This window comes from Haliotis asinina, chromosome 2 (assembly GCF_037392515.1).
Source record: "Haliotis asinina isolate JCU_RB_2024 chromosome 2, JCU_Hal_asi_v2, whole genome shotgun sequence".
Lineage (NCBI taxonomy): Eukaryota > Metazoa > Mollusca > Gastropoda > Lepetellida > Haliotidae > Haliotis > Haliotis asinina.
The window spans coordinates 37,000,947-37,020,093 of NC_090281.1; the positions used below are offsets into that span (position 1 = coordinate 37,000,947).

At 40.6% G+C, this 19,147-nt stretch overlaps 2 protein-coding genes across 2 annotated transcripts; one reads left to right on the forward strand and one right to left on the reverse strand.

The window, feature by feature from the left end:
• Window positions 1–263: 263 nt before the first annotated feature.
• LOC137272521 (galactoside alpha-(1,2)-fucosyltransferase 2-like) lies at window positions 264–6,744 on the reverse strand. The gene is made up of 2 exons (XM_067804909.1): window positions 6,215–6,744; window positions 264–1,634 (listed from the first exon to the last, which is right to left on the reverse strand). Exons 1-2 carry the CDS (start codon window positions 6,321–6,323, stop codon window positions 394–396), a joined length of 1,350 nt encoding a protein of 449 aa, XP_067661010.1. The 5' UTR covers window positions 6,324–6,744; the 3' UTR covers window positions 264–393.
• Window positions 6,745–12,491: 5,747 nt separating this feature from the next.
• LOC137272522 (putative methyltransferase DDB_G0268948) lies at window positions 12,492–18,611 on the forward strand. Its single transcript, XM_067804910.1, has 5 exons — window positions 12,492–12,851; window positions 14,417–14,692; window positions 15,449–15,546; window positions 16,015–16,146; window positions 17,539–18,611. Exons 1-5 carry the CDS (start codon window positions 12,660–12,662, stop codon window positions 17,633–17,635), a joined length of 795 nt encoding a protein of 264 aa, XP_067661011.1. The 5' UTR covers window positions 12,492–12,659; the 3' UTR covers window positions 17,636–18,611.
• Window positions 18,612–19,147: the final 536 nt, after the last annotated feature.

Sequence of the window (19,147 nt, forward strand, 5' to 3'; positions counted from 1 at the left end):
CGACCAGAATTCGAATCCGCACATGGGTACAATGTGTAGAGCTCATTTGTGATGTCTCTCACCGTGATATTGCTTGGAAATAGCTACAGCGGCGTAAAACCAAACTCACTCACGCCTCAGGTCTGAACCCTTACTTCACCCACACTCTTAATATTTAAAGGCCCAATCCAATTTCAAACCAACCCGTTCTCGCAGAAAATAATCACTATAATTCGCTGAAACTTGCTTTCCTAGGCCCAACTCTTCGGTTCACAAACACTCTATTTTCACAGTGTGTACGTATTTATTTGAAACCGATCCATTCTAGCAGAACTTTGTCATCACACTCCTCTTAGATCTGCTTCCAAAGGCCTGCACACACAATTCACTCACATCTAAACAGTGTATCCAATCCTATTTCATACCAATCCATTGGGGTAGATAATAATCACTATAATTCGCTGAGAATTGCTTCCTCAGGTCTGAACCCTCTCTTGCAGGCCACTGGTAGTAAACAGTTTCCCCGCCGTTCAAAAACCCGACCCACCAACTAAACGACCCCACTGACGTCAAGGTGTGGTCACAGCTGACCAACACAGCCATATCCGTAATGAAGTCGTTGCCTTCCACGTAGACAACGTCGTCACCAGTGACATAACGTTTTGCCCAACCCATTTCTAATGAACATACAAAAAAGAGCACATGTGCGTACTTTGTCCGGAAGTATTGCATTGCATGAGAAAAGAACCCGGGTGTAGCAAGTTCATAGCCGAATTTGATTAAACGATCTTCTGAATCGATGTCTCCTCGTCGAACATGTATCCCAACTAAAACAGGTTGTATCTTAAACAATCTTTTCATACTTTGCTGGTGCTCAATCGACAGTCTACTTATGATGTCTCTTGCCTTAGAAAGTGTGACATTGGACAAGGTATACTGTCGCCGAATATCGGCCATTACGTTAACAAAGTATTTCCAGGACTGTAAGTAATACCCAAACTTAATGTTTTCTTCAGGGGATAAATTCAAAAGTGCTGGATCCATGCCACAGTTTAACTTCTCCAGATGGAACTTAGCTGAGTTGCATGCACAGTTGTCTTGAATGATGTGGGCACTGAGCTTGAAGTACTTCGTGAGCATGCTAGATTTGGGGAACGCCAACGTTCGGTTGTAATAGGCTGCGAGGCCATAACACGAGGCGTATATGAACATATTGTTTCCCAGACCACCCACGGGCTGACAGCACAGGAACCTGTTGCTCTTACGGATGAAGTCGCGGTCCGGGTCTTTGCACGTTGATGCTTGAGTTGTCGGAGCTCCAGACGTTCCTCCGCTGCGTATCTCCGTGAAAGTCGCTGCAGACGTTGGTTTTGGTGTTGCTGTTGGTGTTGCTGTTTCTGTTGCTTCAGTGAATATTCCACTGCTGTGCTTATTTGTAGCATCATCCGTGGTCACCGAGCTGTGTCTGTCCGAGGTCAAGAACTGGTCCACTTGAGTTATATTTTCAGTTTCAACTTTGGTGGAACCGTTCTTAAATCTTCGAGGCATATCCGCTAGTGCACCCCCAAGTATATAATAGGAGAAATAGTCATTTGGTAGTGTAAAGAAGACTGTTAGTAGTATTATAGTGTAGATGGCGACGAAGAACCACAATCCTGAAACATACAAGGGATGTTGTCAAACTGAGATTATCCTTACACTGTTACCATTATACGATCAAGGTCAGGCATCACCTCCAGACCCCTTCTCCAGACCGCCGATTTTCAAATGATATGTTGGGTTTTTTTTCAAAACGGCGTAAATCATACTTGCTCTAAACTGTTAGTGTTTCTCTATTTCTGGCTACACTGAGTAAATCTGGAATGGCAAAAACCGTCATTATCTAATCACAACGAATCAGTTTCATTGTAAAACTGTCAGTTTTCACAAGTATAGTCACCAAACGGAATTTCATCCTACATTAAGGTGAGCTATAGTAACAGGAATACTGTTCAAAATCCACTCATTGACTCATTCAGCCTTTCTCATTTCCACAACCACCGTGTTATAATGTTTTGCTCTGTCAGCTTACCGTTGTTCTGAAATCACTGATAAAAGGTGTGTCGCGTTCTAGTTTTGTTTCCTCAAAATAAATATTACAATTTGAGTGAGTCACCCTCGATTGTGCAGTGCAGATATATGCTGAACTGAAAAAGAAACTCCACATATATTTGGCTACTAGCAGTGTTTTGGACATAAAGTATCACATATGACAAGTTTCAGTTTTGTTCAGCATATATGACCTGTATCGATTATTAAAACTGCTTGTAACCATCCCTGTTCCTTTAGTTTATTTCGAAAAACACTATACTATAACATCCGTCCACAGAAATTGCAATCGCAGGGGAGTGAAAATCTGCTAAAGGTTGCTCACATATGTAGTCGTAAGGAGGTGACGTCACTTTCCATTGTCAACTAAACGCTAGCGCTGTCGTTTCTGAACGTCATGGTATTACGTCCACAGGAAGTACCACCGAACACTGTAAGTTGTCATACCGAAACATGTGGCTCATTAACCTATTCTGACAATTGATTTATCCGAATCAAGATAGTAAGGACATGAAACGCTTCACCAAAGTTAGCCCAAGAACACATGAATTTAGTTTGGGTGAAATTATGTCTAGCGGTATGAGAATAAAAGACCTGATATTAAAGCGATTTCTTCCTAATTGTCATCTTTCGAAATGGGTTAGCCTACATTCTCGCCATCAGTGGTATTATAACTGAGGATCAAATGTAAAGTGCGGTACCTTCTCATTTCATTAATTGCTGTGGGATAGCCTGGTGGTTAAACCAGGTGTGATTATTTGCCAGTTGTTGCACACTGTAGACACTCATAATGATTATGATGTTCCTAATGCCGTGACAGGCCGGGCGGGACAACTTAGGAATGACCAGCGAGTTCTAACTTGACACTCAGAAGGGAGCAAGCTACAAAGACATATTTTATATCACTGGAAAGATCTCGAGGAGAGGAACACGAAAAGTTCATGTGCAAGTGTGTTCACGTCTTAATAAGCTCACAAATTGGCTCTGAAAATGCATTTCTGCAGAAATGTCTGGCAGATTCTTTTTCAGCAGAAATTTCTGGCGAATTTGTTTTTTCCTGCAGAATTTGTTTTTCCTGCAGAAGTTTCTGGCAGAATTTTTTCATTTCACCACCAGAATTATCTTAATTTAACAAAATTAGAGACTATAATTAATGATACTCCTGCGTGAGAGGTAGTTTCATGTTTTTTCCAAGTAATAAGCACTTAGAGTGATATTTTTGTTTCGCTACCAGAATTATCTTAGTTGAATAAGATTAAACACCATCGCCATATATAATTTAATATAGACTTTCTTTAAACGATGTCGTTTTCTCCTGTTTAAAGCCTATTAGTACCAGACAGCCGAGTATTTTACAATGTGAATTTGACCGTATTTCACTATAGCTTTTACAATTTAAAAGGCTTATGCATTATTCCCATCCGTTTCATTATAACACATTTGTAACCTCTTAGTGGATTCACGTCGCGCAAGATTAATTTAACAGTATTGGGGTGCATTTTCCAATCCCAATAAGCCTACGTTGTTTTGTATGCGATATGGGTTGAAGTCGAATACAGACGAAACCGGACATATACTACATATATACAATAATAACAATTTAAGACATGTGAGCCATAATTTGAATTCATTAACAAGCCCGAAAAGACCAGCGTACTAGAGGAGATCATAAACAATACCTATGCGACAATGCATCAGTGTTCAAAGTGACAATACCCGCGAAAATGTAATTGCCTCGTTGAAACAATGATTTATACCGAAGTGGCCACCGAGTTTTCACACCTGTTAATTGGTGGTTGATCAGGTTGTCTCTATAAGCGGTCGTCGTTCCGGTTCGGTTGTCCTTGAGTGGACACCGCGGTTAATAATTGCGCAATCCACAGAGCGGCCACACGGGGAATACACCGAAACAATGCCAGTTGGTGCTGCATGGACAATAGACGTCCTGTAGAGTCTATCCAGTACGTTTTGTCGGTTCAAGGTCACATGCAACACAAAACAGTTCTTTGCAGATTCTGATTCAGTTCGGTAACAAATTATCCAAAATGCAAATTAAAGTTATAAAGTTGAAAAATAACGCGATTAAAAAAACCCACGTAATCGGAGTTCAAACACTTCCCCAGCGCTGGGGGAAATGTGGTTTCACCACCCGTGCAGTGATTAGCTTGAACCGGGAAGCCAACTCGTATAAACACAAGTGATGTGTGCAAGATTATCGTTGCGGTAGAAGTGGGAGAACAAGAGATGTTTCTTGTGGTTACAAGCATCTTGGGTCGGCAGTAATAACAATACACTGGTACAATACCTGCATATTTGCAACCCATGTTTTCAACTTCAATCATGACCACCTATCAGGCTATACACCATAAACAAACTACATTGATTTATGGCTCGTGCACCTGGGGTCTGTCTCTGCCACATTATGTAATTACACAGACAGGCAGGTGTACACACGACATGTTATTACGTCTGTGGGTTGCAAACAAACAACCTCCATTTTTCCCGGATGACTGGGTCGGACGGAACTGAGTGCAAACTCAGACTGTGAGTTTCAAGTTCTGTATGTATATAACCTAACATTTCAACATATAATATTTATGGATAACAACTTCTTCTATTGTATATGCCTAGATGTGGATGGATAAGTCATAATGAATATTCATTCACTATTGTACCATCTTGTTCTACGAGTATGGGTCGTATGGCGTTTATACAAATAAACCCTTCTTCTTCTTCTTCTTCATTAGAATATTTTCAAACAGTTTAGCACTGTATTTTGTACGAATCCACGAGTGACTAACATAAGTCTTTCTATTCCTGTTTGAAAAACATGTAACTGATATTATGACGACGGTACACTAGAACACTGATATAAAGTGTCATCATCACAGACACATCTACACAATTTAACAATTCAACCACTGGCCTTTGTTACGAAAACATGCCAATCAACTTATCTCACTAGCTTCTGTCGTGATGAGATGATAATTAACTCACTGGGGTAGCAATAACAAATATAATATTTCTGTGTATGTCCTTATACCATGTTCAAGCTAACAGTGACAACAACCAAGTCATTAGAATTATTGAATGCTGTGACAAACATCTTGTACTTGAATAACAACTAGAAGATAATTGGATCAGGCCAGGTGGGAACTAAAAACAACAAACAGCGCAGCCATGAAGCAAATAATTAAGAGGCATTAAGTACTAAAAACAGTTGTAAACGAACGGGTGCTGATTGATAAAGTCTACCTCACCTGACCTCTTTGCCAAGACGTACGCCTGAAAGATAGTGTATGGAATAGGTCTAACACAGAAATGAACCAAAACATCAAATGGCATAATGATATGAATTGTTCAAATTCCTTATACCGGTCTTGGAGGTATTAACATCATCATCATCATCCTTTTTTATTACCTACAAAACCTCATGAGGATACTTTATACCCACAGAAGTGTACATACTGTCTATTTTCAGTTTCCTGCTGATGAATCAGATATTCATATTCTGATGCAAAAATACCCCAAGCCCAACAATTCAGATAAAAAATTCATGTGTCATAATTTATCTGATACAAGTGAAAGGACGGTCTAATACACACTCTTCCAAATATTTAGCCTTTTAAATGTATTTACACAGAATGGTATTTGTCTAGATAGCTTTGTGACAATGATTGTACTAAAAAAAATATTCTGCCAGAAATTTCTGCATCAAAAAACAAATTCGCCAGAAATTTCTGCAGAAAAAAATCTGCCAGACATTTCTGCAGAAATGCATTTTCAGAGCCAATTTGTGAGCTTATTAAGACGTGAACACACTTGCACATGAACTTTTCGTGTTCCTCTCCTCGAGATCTTTCCAGTGATATAAAATATGTCTTTGTAGCTTGCTCCCTTCTGAGTGTCAAGTTAGGACTCGCTGGTCATTCCTAAGTTGTCCCGCCCGACCTTCCAGTGAGTCTAATGCTGTTCGGGTATGAACAATTGAAATGTGAACGCAGTTTACACTTTACAATTACTTGAACACTAAATCGGTGTGGTTTCTTTTCCGCATCAGTTTATGGCTGACCAGGTAACCACGTGACACTAAGTAAGATTTTACATTGTACACTGACAGTCTTAGTAATCAAACAGACGTACTTACTCTTAGCTTTGATTATATTACATCTGCGCCAAATCGCCATCCTCATAAAACTGGTTGAACACTTGGTCACGTAGTAGCAAATGCTTTCCCTAGTTGTTCCCGATGTCATTGCGACATACTGTCAACTTCCTGTCCGTGATGTATGTTGCAGAGAGTCGACTGAAACATTGATATGGTATCAAAGTGCAGATACCATACACCTCTATACAATAAGATTACCGCTATCACCCCACACGGTGACCTGTATTACACAGTTAAAGTAGCCACCGAGGTCTCGTCCACAGCGGATGCATATTGTCATGGCTAAACTCGTGACTGTTGCAATACGTACTAAGGGGAAGTTAAATCTTGTGATACATTAGAAACTCCTGTATTTAGTTCCTGTCTCTTTTTTCCTGTCTGTGGATATCACACATTGGTATTCTGAAGATCGTGAAGTTGTTTCCACACAGTGACACTTGAAACTACAGGTACTCTCTCCAAGGCAACAAGCGGCATGCTTTCATACTGTGCTGTTTGTCAATGGGGATGACGAGATGTTCATCCATGCGAAGATATCTCACAGCGGGCTGTAAATTCGAAGTATCCATTTCAAAGTTTTATTAAGAGGGGGTGAACGAAACCTGTTTTACCGCCGTTTATATTGCCATCTCGCAAGGGCCTGAAACAAATATATACAAGAAAGGTCATACACAAAATCAAGCCGATGTGGTAAATCTAGATTATTAGAGTTTCTGTATTAAGAAGAAATGTCTGCGCCTCTTTTCATAATCTCTAGGGGCGGTGGGGTTGTTCAGTGGTGAAATCGTTCGCTTGACTCGCCAAAGACCCGGATTCGATTCCCCACATGGATACAATGTGTGAAGCCCATTTCTAGTGTCCTTCGCCGTAATGTAGCTGGAATATTGCTACAAACCGCGTAAACCTACACTTGAGTTTGGACCAGACAATCCAGTGGTGAACAGCTTCGATCTATGCTGTTGAGATGAGACGTCATGTGTCAGCTAAGTTTGCAGTGTGCCAAATAGCCACTGTCCCTCTAGCCCGTGCCTAGTGAAATCCAGTCGGGCGAGTAAATTTACAGCCACTTGCCTGAGTGGCTAGTGAATGTTCATGGGGTCAGCACACACTCCGACATCTTAAGTTATTAATGCATTTCTATATCATGCAAGATTATGGCCTGATAAAAATGTTCATCCTTTTAGCAGCTTAATGATGAAACCCGTGTCATGCAGATAGTATCCTCTATTATTGTAACGTTTTGCTGTGGTTTCTCCATTCCAATCTCAGACTAGTAAAGTATTTTATGGTCTAGTAACTTTCATGCATATCCATCCGGAATGGCCAGCAAAAGTTGGAAACTGTTTCGCAAACTGTCAGTCAGAGGGCGTGACTACGTACCCGATCCCGTTAGTCGCCTCATACTTAAAGTATGGGTTTCTCAAGATCAGTCATCACGGGACTGTGTAGAAATATAGTATATGACTGACATGAATCTTTTTAATTGGTATTGTAACCAGACCACAGGGGCTGGTCCCATGCAAATCTTGCCAACCCTGATCAAAGCTTATCTGCCTCCCAAAATAAATAAATAAATAAAAATTATAATAATAATTTACTTAGTGTAATTGAATTAAAACTTGTAGAACATATGAAAAACTTGATGCCAATGCCAGACAAGAAGTATCTCTAATTGTAGAGTTCATGTTAAATCACTTCATCATGTTGAATAAATTTTGCAGTAGATGCGAACACTTTACTTTTGTTATGCTCTATTCAGTGTGAACCGAAAGTTCTGTTCCAATACAATGATCCATAATGTAACCCAATGTTTAAGTAGAATCACAAATTACAAGAAAATATTGAAATCATACATGAGAAATAGCGTAACAGTCAAATGGATGGGCCTGTCAGACATGTAAATTAGTTCTCTGACTCCTGTACTCCTCTGTTTTGCGTAGGATTCCCGTATTCCACTATTTGTGTACACGCATTTTGCACCATTGTAAACCGAATACAAGATAGAAAATACACAATTTGGGATGACGTTTGCTTGGGTCATGTTTATTGGAGAAGACGACACGGGTATATCCGATTAGAATATCCCGCCCAAATTCCGTCTCTTGTAAATAATACTTATACAAAATCTTGGTCTGTCGCTCACAAGTTGACAGTGTGACCCTATATCTTAACATAGACAAGCCGATGTGATTAGTATCAGTTTCACTTGAACGTTTTCAAACAAACTATTTCAGAACACGCGAACTTTTCAGTCGTTATATAAGGTTTCCTTGTTAATTATCATGTGGCTATTTCTCTCCATAATGGCAAAAATCAAACCTTTAAACGAAACTGTACTGGCAAGGCTTGTACTTTGCATTATAATTTAATGCAAATATTTTACATTAATTATTATTTATAAAACAAGAAACGTAAATCGCTAAACGTTTGTGACAAACGCTCACCTGCAGCTGGCGAATCATTAGACATTCAGTCCATAAAACAACATGACAATGAAACTTCCACACAGATATGTGTGTATATACTTACAGATGTACACCTAACAGTATGACTTATAACATCAAATGAAATCGCCGGTGACTAATCTGTATATATGATATTAGAAAATTGTAATGACACATGGCAGTAACAACGAACTTGTTGCAGTGATGCATACGTTTCATCGTCTAATACCCGTGTAAAGTTTCAAACTATGATATCCTACGCTACTGGTTTAAAACAAACAATAGCTTCCAGATGATGAAAATAACGTACAACCATCATCTACGTATGAGATAATGATAGTGAAAGACACATATATAAATCATAATATTGAAACTTCAAACAGGAAATTACTGTTATGTTTACTGCAAGTCAACCGACCTTCACCTCAGATTACAGAATATGTCCAACAATGTGGACGCATGACCTCACAACAAAATGGCAGATTCGCTAACATCGGATTTGGCAAGGGATCGATCTTCGCATGATATTGGCAAGTTTGTACATCAATATGTGATGTGAGCCATAAGAAAAAATCTGATTATCTGCTTATTGTTATCTGTTAGGACTGTTTTAGGACTGAGCGATAATTGCCGCTGTGAGTCTGCACTTGCGTCAGTCATGGCGTCACACTGCACTGGGAAATTCACAATTTATCAAACCACTGTATTGTATCTATTTATAATTTCCCATTTATTAACACAATATGCACTTGCCATGCATAATCTAAATTTGATGAACCTATGCATGCTACGAATACACGACTGGATGTCTAAAGTTTAGAGAAAATGCTACACACTTTCTTTGTTTACATTTCAAACAAGCGCAGTCCTACTAGACAACGTTTGTTTTCACACCCGATATCTTTGGAAAATTCCATCCAGACCCTTGATTTTGGTGACAAAGACTATTCTTACTTGATTCCAAAATGTATGATGAATTCAGTGAAGTATTTATCGCAACTGAGTGTGAAATATACGGGGTGTAATTTGGGTTCCATGGCCGGCCTTCGCGAAACGTGATTTTGCAAACATTGGAGAGTTGATTTCGGTGTTTATGTTACTTCCCAAAGCATCCCAACAGATTCTAGGTTTATCGGTGATGTTTCAGAACTGGCACTGGTGATGTGATGAAAACTTCAAATGAGTCATAATTAATATACTATTTCCGAAATTCAGTATTATTAATTAGCCGATATCCTGACGACAATGACAGACTATATATGAAACTATATATGTGACTTAGCTAAGTAAACGGATTGTCAGTTTTGATTCTTTCCCATGTTTCTAGATTTGATTAGTCTTTTTTTTAAACAGTATCACAACTATGCTGCAAGGTAATTAGCATATGAAAACTATATGAAATGCTTATGGAATCGAAGCATTTCCTCAGAAACAACACGTTACAACTTACATGCAGTTTGTTATTTCTGCAACCTACTCCCGCATCCGGTGATAATTTCTATCCCGACAGCATGGAACTCTGAATAAGCTAGTGGAACGAGGTTATGGTGACGTCACACTCCGGCGCAGCGATGACTTAGCATAACTGGCTTGTTGTCAATGCGTATGATTCTGCTGCTGATATTTTCAAAAAGGATGTGGTGTAAAGGTGTTTATTTTTCAATGCGGAGGGACAGCACTTACAGCAATGAAACGAAATCAGTTTGTCTATGGAAACTACCTGCGTTCACTGGCCTAAACTGAAATCAATTACCGTGCCGTACCATGTTTTCGGGGTATTTCTTTCCCCAGTACTTTCTTGCGTACAGTGAGATGACAGCGCCACCTGTAAACACCGTCTCATGTGCAGAAGCTTCCGTCGCAGTCGGAACACACAATGTTTGAAATGTTCAGCCTTCATGGAACTTGTGGTCTAATTTCTGTCAAAGTACTAAAATTCTAACAAAGAACGTAATGCACTTTGAGAACCTTCGTAAATGCGATCATAACTTTGAAATAACGCTCGCAACTTGTCAAGCGGACCGGTCATCGTCTGCTCAAGTGAAAAGCCATACACAAATATCACGTGACTCGAATGGAATGTTGCCGACGTAATAAAAAAGCATTGAACACCGAATTGGTCATCTCTTACATATATGTGACCTCTGGGTTCATCTAAAATACTACTGCGATGATTCTATACTGCGCAGACATGACACGTTTTATTGTCCTTCACATTAATTTCAGACTCGTTGTGCGCATGCGCAGAGCGTGTAAAAATATCTACTGGTCAATTTCCGCTTTGGTCGTTCGTGTACCGATAGTGTAAACACACTCTAAAGAAAACGAAACGTCAAACCAAATACATAGTTTTATGTCTGTTACAACTTATTGTTATACCTGTATGTACAAAAAACCGGGAGTAGTGAAATAAATAGCTTGATTTACGTCAGTAAGTTCGTGTATAAACACATTTCACCACCACCGTTCTTCCCGCACATCCCCTTCTCACAACTAACAAAACACACGTTTCTGATGCTGCTGAAACCAAAATAGGACATCAATACCTGAAAAGCATATGTAAATCGATATATTTAGTCAGCGATGAACAGTTGTCATTCGTAAATAATTATTATTTACTCATTTTGTTTTGAGTGTATTTACACTATCGGTAAGCGTACGTCCAAAGCGGAACTTTGGTAGATATTTTTACCTGCTCTGCGCATGCGCACAGCGAGTCTGAAATTAATGTGAAACCAACGAATGCAGACAAGGAGAATGAAAGTGCCCATGATTGAATAACTGACCTGTAAATATTTTTATTTTTAACAAATATCACAAAAACATGAAAATAATCAAGAAATATTTACCAGTTTGCTTGGCTTTTCATTAAAATGATACGTTGCATTTGTTGGTTTTGTTGGCATGTGATGAGAAGAATGCATCACATGCGCTTCCATACAAGGGCGTTACCCCGCGCAATAACGAGTAACCCGGAAAACAGGAAACGTCACTTCTAGTCCTAGTGCATGCGGACAAGACACGAAATATATGTTGCATTGGAAACCAGCGGACGACAGAACATTCTAACAATAAATGTGTAAAAGATGAGGTGATATTCATTTACGGAGTTACAATTTTGATAATCTACTGATACGCAATAATGTTCATGATCATCTTTCGCGCTATTACCCCGAAAACACGTTACACCATGGTAATTAATCTTCCCGTTGGATAAACTTCATTTCTCATCTTATGTTTGTGTACATGACTATATGATTGGTGTAAGTATGAGTCGAGATTGCAGATTAACATTTCTTCTTGCATTCTCGTGGGCACGGTCTGTCTAGTTCACGTCAGGTGCGTCCCCGCTAAGGGAATTGCGTTCCTCGGACGCGCCAGGAACACAGGGTAGTGGGATTTCTAGGTTTGAGAGAGGATTTCACATAAGAAGTAACCGTCAGTGACGAAAAGTGTTCAAAGGGGAATGAAACCTAACTCACTCACACGTGAGTTCTCGTTAAGTTCTTACGTGATGTATGATGTAATGAAGATAAACATTATTGTTGGACTAAACGTCAGTCGACTTAATTGCTCTCTAATCTGCCTTCTATTACATGTCAGTTAAATGAAGTATACAGTAAAAACTAAATACTCCTTCATATATAAAATTATGTAAACAACGACATTATGGTATCACTTCTCCGAAAACATAGCATCAGTTTCGAGTGTATCTCCATGCTGGGCGTGCTGAGTTGGGAGCTGTCAAATGGCAAGCAACAGAGATAGAGAGCTCCGTAAACGGGTTATCGCTGTTGAGAGCTCGTGCAAATAAAGCAGTAGGGGAGGTAACTCTAATTTCGACTGATAACCAGAAACTCAACATCTCGCGCCGCGGACGTGCAGACTTGCTCAGACAGCCAGCATTCGATGTCAGTTCACGTCGAATGTGGTGTGATAACTTGAATTCTTGGTTTGTTATAAACGCCGTTTAATAAACGATGAGTAAGCGACTTTTCGAGGCTGCTAAACACGCCGATTTGTACGCCAAATATCGTCCTAATTATGGCGAGGACATATATGAGCGCATCTGCAGCTTCTGTCGAGATGGGGGAAACTGTTTCAAGCTTGCTGTTGACGTTGGCTGCGGCTCAGGTCAAAGTACGAAGCATTTGACCCGATATTTCAAACAGGTGAGATTTGTGTAAGCAAATAATCCAGGAATCGATTGTGTCGTTAGTTTAGCTGAGTGCTTTGTTTTTCAGATTTATGCTGGTGTCTTCTCGCGGTACTCACGGTTATCGGCTGAAAAAATAGTACAAACAGTTTTTTTCGTATATGTATACTTGTTTTTAAATGAAGAGATCCCCCCTCTAACACCTGCATCTATCAACTACTTGATCCATCAGGTGCATTATCTCACTTGAGCTCGATGAAAAACTTGGTCGTCCTCCGCTGACATTTTCGAGGCGTCTCCCACTCTAGCTGAGGTACATAGCGTTCACTACATGTAGTGAAAGCTATGTATCTTAGCTACTCCCATTCTTCCGGCATAAGGGGAAAGTAACGTTATTAGGTGTAAGGAAGGGGAATCCTGTCGGAAAGGGCGGGGAAAAGTTACAATTTTTCCTAGTTGGTTAAAACTCACGAATATTCGTTACATTGCAGAATTTTGATAATTCACAGACTTGGGCCACTTCCTAGTTACCGGTCAATGATGTAAACAACCGCTAAGTATCATGCATCGGCAGTGTGTTTTACTGCGAGAATAGACGGCCCTAATGTAATGTGTCTTTGCGTGTGTGTCTGTGTCGACGTCCGCGAGTGCACGATGCGCGTGTTTGAGAGCAAATATCTTGTCCAAAGTAAACAGGCGATGAAGTGTTTATCTTTTATTGCTGCGTGTATTTTTAACAAATTGTAGATTAAAATTTGTTTTGTCGATGTTTACTTACTGTCTCCAGGAAAAGTCCTCATCAGTCTAATACCCTACGTTGCGGTGCCTGTACACTTTTATATAATCGGGCTAGTTTATGTATTTAAAAATAGTTCAACATGCATGAAAATATTTGTGATCAAGATTCCCTCCCTTAGGTTTGACACTAATCTTTCTGTAAATATTTACATACGTGCAGCGTGATTGCTGACGCCGTTTGTTTATGTATCATGTATCAAATCCTCCATCTGACATATTTATGTTGGGGGTAGGGATGTAGCCTAGTGATCAAGCGTTTGCTCATCTAGCCGAATAGCCGAGTTCGATTACCCACATGGCTAATAGTGTATGGAACCCATTTCTGGTGTACGGGCCCGTGATATTGCTGGAATGTAGCCATATTCACTCACACACTTTAATGAGGGACGGTGGGGTAGCCAAGTGGCTTAAAGCGTTCGCTTGTCACGGGCCAGATTCCCAACAACGATACAGTATGTGGAGCTTATTTCAGATGTCCACGTGATGCTGCTCGACTAATCTGTGACGCAAGTACCTTCCGTGTTTGGGAAGTAGGAATACTTGCGTGTAAGTGTTATGGTGGACCTGTGAACATCGGGGTTTGAATCTTTTTCTTCAGCAACCCATGCTTCTCGGAGGAGGCAACTAACGGCATATGGTTGTCAGGCTTGCTGACTTGGTTGACACGTATGTCATCGAATCCCACTTCCGTAGATCGATGCTCCTAATGTTATTTACCGTATTGTCTGGTTCACATGCGACCCCTGTACATATAATTTGTATACACGGTTGACTGAATTTCAGGTTGTCGGTGTTGACGTCAGCTCCAAACAGGTAGAGCATGCCGCGTCAGACGTCCCGAATCTGAAGTTTGAAGTTGGCCTCGCGGAGAGTTTCAGCACATTGATCCCACCGGACAGTGCTGACCTGGTGACCATTGCCCAAGCCATTCACTGGGTGGACACAGGAAAGTTTTATAAAGAAGTTGATAAGGTTCTTCGCCCGGGTGGGGCGATGGTTGCATACGGCTATGGTAATTGTACCATGGACAACCCTCAGGCACAGGAAATTATATCCAAGGTAACTGAGGTTTGACTAGTAAGGTACATTCATCAATATTGTCTTGTTAACACCTTTGCCTCACTTCGTAAAAGCTGAAGGGATTCTGCCTGACCGCCCCCGTATCTTGTCAGTGAGCGAGTTTAGTTTTACGCTGTACTCAACATTAGTTCAACTATATTGGGTGGTCTGTAAGTAGTTGAGAATTGACCAGACAATCCAGTGATCAACATCATGAGCATCGATCTACGCATTTGTAATACGATGACGTATCAACCAAGTCAGCGAGCCTGACTGCGCGATCCCTCAGACAGAGCGTTTCTTTTATTCCCGTCATACCAAAATAAAATAAGATCTGCACTTATTGTTGCCTTGGTGGTATTATGGGGATCGCAGGGATAAGACAAGGACTGGTCGTCTTGAAGTCAGTGTTGTGCACGTGAGTAGGGTATCCATGTTACACAGTGTCACAGAATCTCGGTGGGTTAGTAATGTAGAACCAGCAGTACTCTGACTAGTAATAGCGCACGCGCGCACATGCACGCACGCCCACACACGTGCATAATGTCATGGTATAGTTGCAATAGTCATGTATGCGACCATAAACTGTAATTCTATCTTTCTATTTGTTCCACAAACATGTTTTTCAGTAATATTGTATAAAGAAAGAATAAGTTACACGGTAACCCGACAATTCCAATATGGGACGAGCGTATAACACTTGCGCCTGTGACAACTCGCAGAAATACATGATATTATGTTTTATTGTAATTTCAGTTCTATTGGGGGACATTGAAGGGCTACTGGGATGATAAAAGGAACCATATAAACACTCATTACAGAGAATTTTCTTTACCCTACCAAGGCTTCTTCAGGTTGGTATGCGCCAGCAATAATATCACAGGCATACAAATGAGCAATATACCTCTTTTACATTCATAGTTTGTAACGTCGTGGGGATGTCGAAGATTGACAGTGTCTATGCTTCAAAAACTTTCCACATCACAAGCAAACGACCCTTTCCTTAGAATTCCACCACTCAAAACAGCTGACAGAATCTTTACGATCCAAGCCCCCCAAAATGTGATCCACATAAAGATCAGAGGCGGATACAGCGTTTTTGAGAAAGGGAGATGGACACTTAACACTCACGAGCGTTTCAATGGCCATATATTAAACATTTAGGACGAAAGAGGGGTGCGCACACGCACGCACGCACGCACACTGTATCTGCCTATTAGATAGAGGTCATGTTTTGCAAAATCTAGTTTCAGCAATATCGTAGAATCCTTTTGCGTTACCGCATTAGGAACATCAGTCCTAATAAATGTCTCTTCTGACAGGGATGAGACCTTGAAGATTTCCAAGGAATGGACAGTTGACCAGTTTGTTGGCTACCTTGCCTCCTGGTCGGGTTGGCAGTCTTACCTGAAAGCACACCCATCTGCTTCTGACCTCGAGAACATCAGGCACAGGTAAGTAGTAATAATTTGACATTGTGTTGGTGCTTCCAGTCACAGAGATTTGTATTTGAAAGGGCGCTCGAAAGACATATAGGTACTATATAAAAGGAAAGGGATGTAACGAAGAAACCACCCCCTTCTCGATCAAAGTTACATGTCACCGCGTAAAATTAAGGCCCCGTTGAGGCCAACGGATCGAAAGCCAGATGATTTCCCTACAAAACGAGCTATAAATGGTCACAATCGGATCATTATTTCCAAAGTTGTACACCACGAATCGTCGAAAACAGCTACCTCCGCAATTTCACGCCAAAATCAGGGATCACCAAATGCGGCGAAAACTCACCTTCTTAATTCGTTTATTAATTCCATCCACGTTGACAGCACCAGCATTGGGCTGGCTTCGATCAGTTGCGGCACTACGCGGGTCGGAAAACTTATTGCAATATCTACATGTCATTTTTCGGACAGTGAGCAAGCATTTTCACCCAAATAGCCGGCAGTCCTACTCACTTGTCAGCCATAAGTGACCTTGACATTCAAGGGAACTGAGCAGATCCGCACAAACAAGACTCAGGCCATCCGATTGGCCATTCCCACTGTATGGCCTGAGTCTGTTCGAACGCCGTTTCTAAGCGATACAAGTCCCTGTGCTTCCAGTGGTGAAGTCATTTAAGAAATATTATTCATATATACAGGTACGCTCGTGTTTTGTATGCTTTGAATTTCTACTCAGAAGTATAGTGAGGGGGGCACATGAAAGGCTGGTACAGTGAACGTTGTTAAAAAGATGGCATAAAAAACTCCTTAGAAATAAATTTATTTAAAATTCCAGTTCAAAATGTATGTTTTGTACTCACATTCCGCATGATAGGATGTGAAGAATATATAAGGACCAGAGATTGATTTTCCATAGGTTTAAATTACAGTATTGCAAATAATTTGTCTACATTCATTCCGAATGCATAAATAAGCTTTTTAAAAACAGTTAGGCACTTCTGGTTCTCGGAATAGTGAGTGAGTGAGTGAGTGAGTTTAGTTTTACGCCGATCTCAACAATATTCCAGCTATCTGGCGCCTGTCTGTAAATAACCGAGTCTGGACCAGACAATCCAGTGACCATCAACATGAGCATCGATCTGCGCAATTGAGAACCGATGACATGTGTCAACCAAGTCAGCGAGCCCGACCACCCGATCCCGTTAGTCGCCTCTTACGACAAACATAGTCGCCTTTTATGGCAAGCATGGGTTGCTGAAGGCCTATTCTACCCCGGGACCTTCACGGGTCGGTTCGCGGAATAAAAAAATGCTTTTCAATGCATTTTTTTAATTGAAACTATTGGGCAACACAAACTAATAACTCTCAAGGATATCCTGTTCATTGTCTTATTTTCTGTTTCAGTTTGGCGGCCTTATACAAAACCTCAACTGGGGAAGAATTTAAAGTGAATATATCATGGCCTGTATTTATGTTGCTGGGTAGGAAACCAAAGGATTAATCCATATGCATTTTGAGGATATTTTATAATAAAGGCAGCATGCCGGGTATTCTCAGTACATGACCTAAACAATATGTCATAGACGTGCTTTGTCAGAGCTCTCTCAGTACATGCCCGTGTAACATTGTAAGAGATGAAAAGCAAGAGTCTGTTGGTAAGTAGATCTATAAATATGTGCACTGTGTGTCCATTGGTCTCCATACATAAAGTGATCGTATACCTAAATTGAGTGAGTTTGGTTTTACGCTGCGTTTAGCAATATTCCATCATTATCACGGCGGGGGACTCTAGAAATGGGCTTCACACAATGTACCTATGTGGGCAACCAAACCGGAGTCTACGGCGTGGCCAGGCTATCCACCTCCCTGTAAACTTAAACACACAGTCACTACAATAATGGCGCTAAAGCAGGTTGCTGTAATGAGGCCCAGGCTTAGATTTTCGATCGCAAGTATGGCATTTACGACTATCTAAGCGTTAAGAGAGCTTCGGAAATCTAGGCCCAGGACCATCCTTGGCAAAGCGATATCAGCAGTGCCACTACCTCAAGTCTATTATGAAGTCTTGGGTATACGATCATGGGACCTTGTCGCAATCCTTAGGGATCCTGACATGCTGTATTTGTTTTTAAACACCACACTGAAGACTATTAGTCCAAAGCGTTCATAGCGGTACGACATTCGTAAGCCTATGGTAAACTGTGGAGTTACGAGGTCGTACCTTTACGAATGCCTTGTGGATCCGCTGCATGGCTGCCTGTACGTTATCATGTCAGGACAAGGCACACCTGTGCTTGATATCATGAGTATAGTTCCACTATTTTGAAGCCACGTGACCTACCTCCAGTGTATGATACTGAATCAGGTTTTGTTTGTTCTGCTGTATCACGACACTGATCCAACAATTGTGTTTTATCTCTAGACATACCACTGGTCTATCTCTTGTATTTGCAGAAATAAACACATAGTGTGTCTTATTTGTGTGTCTGCTCGTTCGCTTTTGTCAACCTCTGGATATTCAATCACGATTTGACAGAGATAATTATAGAAGTGATGGCAATAGAACATATAAAACTGATCTCAAGTTATTTAATGTATGTCTTTAATATGTAGAGTAACACCTTTACTTACATTTCTCATTAAAACATAGAACCTTTCGTTCCTACTGTTACTGTAACTAGACAACTCACTGCTTATGCTCAGATAAATTGCAGTCGTCAACAATAATCTCAATACCAAGGATGTTAATGTGCCCTACGCCAATTTAATGAAAAACACACATCTGCTCTCATCATTACAGAGTTCTCTCCCTTTCCGGGTACTCGATCCCAAGTAAAAAGGACACGAATTCACCTATACCCGACCCTGACTCGAATACCCGAGCACCCGTCCCAGCCCTATTGTAAGCAAACATTTATTTACGGACCTAGCCACACTGAAGCCTTAGATCTCCACACCTGAGATACTTATGGATTAGTGAATGAGTAAGGTGTAATCTAACCCAGGTCATTAG